General features: G+C 50.5%; 1 protein-coding gene across 1 annotated transcript in view; it reads left to right on the top strand.

The window, feature by feature from the left end:
- The first annotated feature begins 987 nt into the window (after positions 1-987).
- Positions 988-8,637, top strand: part of POLRMT (RNA polymerase mitochondrial) — a 51,358-nt gene continuing 43,708 nt past the window's right edge. Inside the window, exons 1-6 of the mRNA XM_079960451.1 lie at positions 988-1,091; positions 2,905-3,000; positions 3,896-4,620; positions 5,115-5,245; positions 6,362-6,548; positions 7,825-7,974. Coding sequence (XP_079816577.1) covers positions 1,043-1,091; positions 2,905-3,000; positions 3,896-4,620; positions 5,115-5,245; positions 6,362-6,548; positions 7,825-7,974 — 1,338 coding nt within the window. The 5' untranslated portion in view covers positions 988-1,042. The remainder of the gene's footprint in view (positions 1,092-2,904; positions 3,001-3,895; positions 4,621-5,114; positions 5,246-6,361; positions 6,549-7,824; positions 7,975-8,637) is intronic.

Below are 8,637 nucleotides of genomic sequence, written 5' to 3'. Positions count from 1 at the left end.
CATAATTCCACAGATGTATTCAAGTATACACCAGTGCTGCAGCTAAATTGGCGTCAAAGTCAATAAGGCAAAGTTCTCCTGCCTGTTATTGATTTTATGCTTGTCTCATTTGTTTGGACCTCTCAAGGGAGCCAAGTGTTCTGATTAGAGCCAGAGAAATTGTCGCCAGCTTTCTCAATTGCAGCCCTGTTTTTTTCCAGCACCAGGCAAACAATCTTTCTACTCCCCTGGGCTTACAAACTTTTTAATTATGTGTGATGGTTGACGCCGGTTGCTTTTCTCCCAAGAAGCAGGCGTCTTTTAATTTCATGGCTGCTGTCACCATCTGCAGTGATCATGGAGCCCAAGAAAGTAAAATCTCTCACTGCCTCCATTTCTTCCCCTTCTATTTGCCAGGAGGTAATGGGACCAGTGGCCATGATCTTCGTTTTTTTTTGATGTTGAGCTTCAGACCATATTTTGCGCTCTCCTCTTTCACCCTCATTAAAAAGTTCTTCAATTCCTCCTCACTTTCTGCCACCAACGTTGTGTCATCTGCAGATCTGAGGTTCTCTTTATTGATGTTGTAACGTTTTATTGATGCTTTAATATTATTTAAACCGCTTTGAGGTTTTTCTTAAAAAATATAAAACGGTATAGTACTGAAATAAATAATAATAACCCAAAGGACATGAAAAGGAGAGCCCAAAAAACAAAATACATCTCTATTTCTCAATATCTCTACGCATGTTCTAAAACGCGATCCCGGAAATCACCGACACACGCACAGCGCTAGACCCCTCTTCCTTTTTTTGTCTAGCTCTAGCGATCACGCTGCTCTCTGCGACCGCCTCCCTGCGCATGCGCCTCCCCCGCAATGCCTCCTGGGAGTCGTAGTTTCCGCCACACGCGCTGCAGCTTACCCGGCTGCGCGAAGCGGGATGCCTATTGGCTGGCGTGGTGGAGGAGGAGGAGGAGGCGGAGCAACGCCGCGCCTGCGCAGTTGGGACCAGCCAATGTGGTCTGGGTGGGAGCTGAGATGAGGGGGTTTTGAGAGAGGGGCATGTCCATGCTGAAGCTGCAGGGGGCGCTGCTGCTGCTGCGGGGCACAGGTAGGCAGTGCAACAGGTGGGGTGGGGAGGGGGTCAGGCAGCCACCTCCCCCCCCCACAACTCCCCCCCCCAAAAAATTGGGGAGGGGGCTGGAGCCCTATGCCCTCCTCTAATATGGGGGAAGTGGGGGGTCCTCAGGGGGAGGGCTGCCTCTTATTCACCCCTGACACTCTTCATTTCAGGGGCTCCCCCCAATGGGGAGAGAAGCCCCCCTACCCATAATTGCAAATTGGGGAGGGGGCTGGGGCCCTATCCCCTCCTATAATTTGGGGAGCGTGTGGGGTGGAGTGGGGTGAGGGGTCCTCAGTGGGAGGGCTGCATCTAATTCACCCCTGACACTCTTCCTTTCAGGGGCTCCCCGCAATGGGGAGAGAAGCCCCCCTACCCATAATTGCAAATTGGGGAGGGGGCTGGGGCCCTATCCCCTCCTATAATTTGGGGAGCGTGTGGGGTGGAGTGGGGTGAGGGGTCCTCAGTGGGAGGGCTGCATCTAATTCACCCCTGACACTCTTCCTTTCAGGGGCTCCCCCCAATGGGGAGAGAAGCCCCCCTACCCATAATTGCAAATTGGGGAGGGGGCTGGGGTCCTATCCCTTCCTATAATATGGGGAAAGTGTGGGGTGGAGGGGGGTGGGGAGGGGGAAGGGAGGGGGGAGTCAGGCAGCCACCTCCCCCCCCACAACTCCCCCCCAAAAAATTGGGGACGGGGGCTGGAGCCTCATCCCCATCCTATAATATGGGGAAAGTGTGGGGTGGAGGGGGGTGGGGAGGGGGAAGGGAGGGGGGAGTCAGGCAGCCACCTCCCCCCCCCACAACTCCCCCCCAAAAAATTGGGGACGGGGGCTGGAGCCTCATCCCCATCCTATAATATGGGGAAAGTGTGGGGTGGGTGGTCCTCAGTGGGAGGGCTGGATCAACCCCCCCCCCGCCATTCTCCCCCAGTTGAGAGCAAAGCCCCACTACCCATAATTGCAAATTGGTGGGGAGTGAGTTGGACCCTTCTTCCCATATGGGGGGGAACCAGCCAGCCACCCCCCTACACACACACACACACAAACACACACCCTAAAAAATTGGGGTGGGGGCTGGGGCCCTATCCCCTCCTATAATTTGGGGAGCGTGTGGGGTGGAGTGGGGTGAGGGGTCCTCAGTGGGAGGGCTGCATCTAATTCACCCCTGACACTTCCTTTCAGGGGCTCCCCCCAATGGAGAGAGAGGCCCCCCCTACCCATAATTGCAAATTGGGAGCAATCTGGCAGCCACCTTCCCCTACACACACATGCACACACACACACACCAAAAAAATTTGGGGAGAGGGCTGGGGCCCTAAAAGTAAAGAAATCCCTGCTCCTGCCAACCTAGCAGTTCGAAAGCACGTCAAAGTGCAAGTAGATAAATAGGTACCACTCTGACGGGAAGGTAAACGGCGTTGCCGTGCGGATGCTCTGGTTCACCAGAAGCGGCTTAGTCCTGCTGGCCACATGACCCGGAAGCTGTACGCCGGCTCCCTCGGCCAGTAAAGCAAGATGAGCGCCGCAACCCCAGAGTCGGCCACAACTGGACCTAATGTTCAGGGGTCCCTTTACCTTTTACCTTTAAATTCAATTAATAATAATAATACAGGACAAGACTGTATCAACACAGGACGCATTGCATTTTATATTGAAATACAGGACATTTCTGTATTGTAACGGACAGGTGGTAACCCTATATGTGTGTGTGAAGCCTTCACAGTCATGTAATTTGCAGAGAAGCATGAAACCCCCTTCCCATTCTCCCCTGTTAAATGCTCACCCTTTCCGTTGTGTTTCAGAGAGCCTTTGGATCAGAGTGAGGAATTATTCCTCAGCCAGGGCAAAGGAAGAAGCCAGAAAAAGATGGGTGTGTGAACAAGTAGAGTTGTTGGAAGGTAAGCATAATGTAACGCGGGTGGCGCTGTGGGTTAAACCAGAGCCTAGGACTTGCCAATCAGAAGGTCGGCGAGATGAGCGCCGCAACCCCAGAGTCAGCCACGACTGGACCTAATGGTCAGGGGTCCCTTTACCTTTACCTTATTTAACCATTTTTATTAAGGAAAGTTAAATTAGAAAGAAGATTCCACCTAAACATTAGGAAGAACTTCCTGACAGTAAGAGCTGTTTGACAGTGGAATTTGCTGCCAAGGAGTGTGGTGGAGTCTCCTTCTTTGGAGGTCTTTAAGCAGAGGCTTGACAACCATATGTCAGGAGTGCTCTGATGGTGTTTCCTGCTTGGCAGGGGGTTGGACTCGATGGCCCTTGTGGTCTCTTCCAACTCTATGATTCTATGATTCTATTATTATTATATATTTATTCATACCCAACCTTTTTCCCCAGACAATGTCTAAAGCAGCTTACAGAGAACAACTAAAGAAAACCCTTTGCGTTTGTGTGACTAAGCAAACACTCTTAGGAGATGCGCCTCTGATCGATCTCTCTCTCTCTCTCTCTCTCTCTCTCTCTCTCTGTGTGTGTGTGTGTGTGTGTGGTGAAAGCATTGGGTTCTGAATTCTCTAAAACGAAAACTGGCTCTCAAGAGTTTCCCGATCCTAACTGGAACGTTGGAAACGGCAATATCCCAATTGCTTATTTGAAAAAGGGCTGGCATTCTTTTATAATGGCGTTGTCTTCATCAAAAAATATTTAACAGCATCGCTGTTTCAGGGGCCATCACTACTGGGAAAACCCTCTAAAAACTAGGTGCATCTTATTTACAGATGCCTTCTTTAATTCAATGTGCCGCATTACCCGGTGATTCGACTCTTCCTTTCTTTTCCTCCCCTGCAGTGCTGGAGGCGAGAGTGCAGCAGCTGAAGGCCGAAAATGTATCGGAGGTGGCCGTCGGCGAGGTCCAACGCTCTCGCCTGCGCAAGTTCAGCTCCCTCCCGCCCGCCCCGCGGAAAACGGCCGCTGCCAGCCCGGCTCGGAACGAGAGCGCCCCAAAACGCGAGGAAAAGACCCAGCCTAGCCGCTGGATCGAGAAGCTGAAGAAGGAGAAGTCGATGAAGCACAAACGCCTTCTGAAATTGGAGGCCAAGCTCTCGGCCGCCGTCCCGGGCGACGCGGCCGAGCCCGTCCTGGAGTGGATCGGGCCCGGCGCGAAGGACAACGATTTCTCCCTGAGGTCTCCCGCTAAAGAGATCCGGCCGAAGCTGAAGGGGCGAGCGTCTAAGTCACAGAAGTCCAGCAAAGCCGACGACGGCCAGGCAAACAAGATGGCCAAAGTCTCGATCGGGACGCAGTCTCGGGATCCTTCTGGGAGCTGCGAGGAACCGGGGGAGCCTTTTCGGGTCTGGGATGCTGCCGAGGGGGCGCTCCCCCTGGACGAGGAAGACGGGAACCGCCACATGAATGTCAAGCTGAACATTTTGTCCTATCTGGACGCCTGCCTTTTTCTCGGTCAGCCCGAGAGGGCTCAGCAGTGCTTGATGTTTTATCACCGCTCTCACGCCCGCAGGAAACGCCTTGACGTCCGAATGTACAATCTCGTTATGCAAGGGTATGCTAAGAAGGTAAGGAGATTTGCATCCCTGCTTGCAGCGGTAGAGCCAGGGTGGATAAAAATCAATTAAAAAAAATAATCTGATCTTTTTGATTTAAATCGGATTTTTTAAAAATTGAAATCAGATTTTTAAATTGAAATCAGATTTTTAAAATAAAATGCTTTTGGAGGAAAAATCTTTCTAAAGATTTTCTATTTAAGTTACATTATAGTCCATCCCACTTCTGACACCAAGGGACGCGGGTGGTGCTGTGGGTTAAACCACAGAGCCTAGGACTTGCCGATCAGAAGGTTGGCGGTTCGAATCCACCATATAGCTTAGCGCTATGCAAATGGCCTCAGACGAGTCCCAGGCTCACACTCCTCTCGCAAGGAGTTGGTTGGAAGAATTCACTTCAATGCAAAGGGCTTTGTAGCTCAGCGGCAAAGCACCTGCCTCGAATGCAGATAAGCAAGAAGTCCTGGTCCTGGTTTGAGTCTCCTGTCCTTTCTTTCTCCCCTCAGGGCCTCCTGACACAGGTTGGCAGACTCTTCCACCTCCTCGAGGAAGCTGGCTTGAGGCCCAACCCGGACTCTTATGCCGCTGCACTCGCTTGCATGGGGCAGTGTGGGGCGTCTCGGAACATCATCTTCAGGTGTTACTCTTGACATTGGTCCCTTCTTCCTCAGCGACAGCGGTGGTGCAGTGGTTAGAGCATTGGGGCTGTGGCCTGGGTTGAAATCCCCACTCTGCCATGAAGCTCACTGGGTGACCTTGGGCCAGTCAACACTCTCAGCCTACCTGCTGGATTAAATGAGGACTAGGACTCGGGAGACCAGGGTTTGACTCCCCCACTATGGCCATGAAGCTTTCAGGGATGGGGGGCATTGGGGCCAGTCACTGCCTCTCCACCTAACCTACCTGACAGGTGTGTGGTTGACTGAGAAGGGCCATGTACACCATCTTGAGCTCCTTGGGAGAAAGCGTGATCTACAGATATCTTTCTATATAAATAGAAATGAAGGGTGTCGTCGCGCTGTGCATTCCAATGGGAATAGCAAGCTTCTCTGTCCTCCCTTCTCCTGTAGAAGGCGGGGGGAGGTTAGTGCTTGTGCCAGGAGATATGTGGGGAACTTGAATAATAACATTCACTTCTCCATTTCCAATAAACCAACTCCAATAAACCAACTTCAAATCCTGATACCGCAAGTTCATTTGCCTTACTGTGCATAAAGTCCAGAAGGGTTTTCCAATCATTCATAAATCGCCAGCGGTGATTACAGTGGTGCCTCGCAAGACGAAAATAATCCGTTCCGCGAGTCTCTTCGTCTAGCGGTTTTTTCGTCTTGCGAAGCATCCCTATTAGCGGCTTAGCGGATTAGCGCTATTAGCGGCTTAGCAGCTAAGCGGTTATTAGCGGCTTAGTGGCTTAGAAAAAGGGGGGGAAAGGGAAAAAACTCGCAAGACGTTTTCCTCTTGCGAAGCAAGCCCATAGGGAAATTCGACTTGCGAAGCACCTCAAAAAACGGAAAACCCTTTCGTCTAGCGGGTTTTCCGTCTTGCGAGGCATTCGTCTTGCGGGGCACCACTGTATAAGCAGGTTGACTTTGCCGTCTCAGCCAAAGCCATTCATTTCGATAGCCGTTTTTTGATAGGCGGTAATGACAAGTCTCCGCGAGAGGAATGGGAGGGGTTGCTTTCTACGGACACTACTGACCCAAGCCTCTTTCTCTGCCGTTCCTTCTACACCCCCCCCAAACACCCTCCACAGATGCCTTCAGCAGCTCAAAGAAGATGGCTTTCAAGTGAAGGACCTCTTTCGGGACTCTGGGTTCGAGGAAGACTGGAGGAAGATGGTGCTGAAAGCCGTCCGGAGGGTTGTGGAAGACTTCCAGCCCCCACCTCCTCGCCCTGCCGAAATCTGCACGGTTCCCCTACTCCGGGACTTCTACGCAAAGGTTATTATTATTATTATTCATTTATACCCCGCCCATCTGGCTGGGTTTCCCCAGACACTCAGGGTGGCTTCCAACAGGATATTAAAAACACGATAAAACATTAAAAACTTCCTTAAGCAGGGCTGCCTTCAGATGTCTTCTAAAAGTCAGATAGTTGTTTATTTCCTTGACATCTGATGGGAGGGCGTTCCACAGGGCGGGTGCCACCACCGAGAAGGCCCTCTGCCTGGTTCACTGTATCTTCACTGCTCGCAATGAGGGAGCCAGAAGGCCCTTGGACCTCAGTGTCTGGGCTGAATGATGGGGGTGGAGACGCCCCTTCAGTTATATTGGGCTGAGGCTGATTAGGATTTTCAAGGTGAGCACCAACACCTTGAATTGTGCTCGGAAATGTCCTGGGAGCCAATGTAGGTCTTTCAGGACTGGTGTTATGTGGTCTCGGTGGCTGCTCCCAGTCCCCAGTCTAGCTGCCACATTCTGGATTAGTTGCAGTTTCCGGGTCACCTTCAAAGGTAGCCCCATGGAGAGCGCATGACAGTAGTCCAAGCAAGAGATAACCAGAGCATGCACTACTCTGCCGAGGCAGTCTGCGGACAGGGAGGGTCTCATCCTGCGTACCAGATGGAGCTGCCCTGGACACAGAACTGACCTGTACCTCCATGGACAGCTGTGAGTCCAAAATAACTCTCAGGCTGTGCACCTGGTCCTTCAGGGGCACAGTCACCCCATTCAGGACCAGGGAGTCCCCCACACCTGCCTTCCCCCTGTCCACCCAAAACAGTGGATCCTCCAGTCCCAAGAGCAGTCTAGCTGAGATTAGTGAACGCTGGGGATAAGGAACACAGGAGAGGTCTCTGCTGCCTTAATGCCCTTTGCCTGCTGAGCGTCTCTAGGTAACGGTAAAGGGATCCCTGACCATTAGGTCCAGTTGTGGCCGACTCTGGGGTTGCGGCGCTCATCTCGCTTTACTGGCCGAGGAAGCCGGCATACAGCTTCCGGGTCATGTGGCCAGCAGGACTAAGCCGCTTCTGGCAAACCAGAGCAGCGCACGGAAATGCCCTTTACCTTCCCACCGGAGCAGTACCTATTTATCTACTTGCACTTTGACGTGCTTTCGAACTGCTAGGTGGGCTGGAGCAGGGACCCGAGCAACGGGAGCTCACCCCGTCATTGTGGGGATTTGAACCGCCGACCTTCTGATCGGCAAGTCCTAGGCTCTGTGGTTTAACCCCATGGTGCCCTGCCCACCCCCGCCCACTTTTCTTTCTCGCCCCAGGGGAGGCCCATCTCCTATCCCAAGCTCGATTTCACGGTGCAAGAACTGCGGGACCAGTTCCGGAAGCAGCTGGCGATGGAGGCGTCCGACACGGTCACCATCGACTCCGTGGAGGCAGCCAAGCCCTTGACGGAGGAAGCCAGCAGAGCGGTAAAAGGATGAGAGAGGGGGAAAGAATTTGAACCGTTAAAACGGAAAGGGGTCAAACAGTGTTGAAATTTTGGGAGGCTGGATAGTTGCCATGGAATCCGGGTGGATTTGATTTAAATCAAATCAATTTAAATCACAATTTAGATCACTAGTCAGAAAAACTCATTCTTGCTGGTATAATCTTAATACTTATAACCATATGAAGGTTTCAATTTTAGAATAATAACTTTCCAGAGTAGTTTTTACAGTTTATATCAAAAATTACCTTTGTTATACTATTAGAAACACATTGACAGATAGTTATAAAATTATTGCGAGGTTTAATAATTTAACTCTTTATATTTGGGCAACTTTTCTGCTGTCCTTTATTCGAAGGAGAAAAGAAATCATTTCCTTAATAACCATTTAAACAATTTATTTAACTGAAACAATGACATTATAGCATATGCATCCATGTTTGTTAACTGATGTGGTTAAACTTTTTTTTTAAACAAAAACTTAGAGTGAGTTTTATTTTTTATTTTTCATTTTTAAAAGATATTTATTTATTTTTTTAACAGAAAAGAAAAAAAAACATCAGAAAAATACAAAACAGCAAAAACAATCACAAACATGGATCAGATAAAAAAAAAAGAGTTAAACATAAAAACTCCAATTTTTAGG

This window comes from Podarcis cretensis, assembly GCF_951804945.1.
Source record: "Podarcis cretensis genome assembly, chromosome: 18".
Classification (NCBI taxonomy): domain Eukaryota; kingdom Metazoa; phylum Chordata; class Lepidosauria; order Squamata; family Lacertidae; genus Podarcis; species Podarcis cretensis.
Note: the sequence above shows the minus strand (reverse complement) of the source record. Positions and strands in the feature narration are given on the sequence as shown.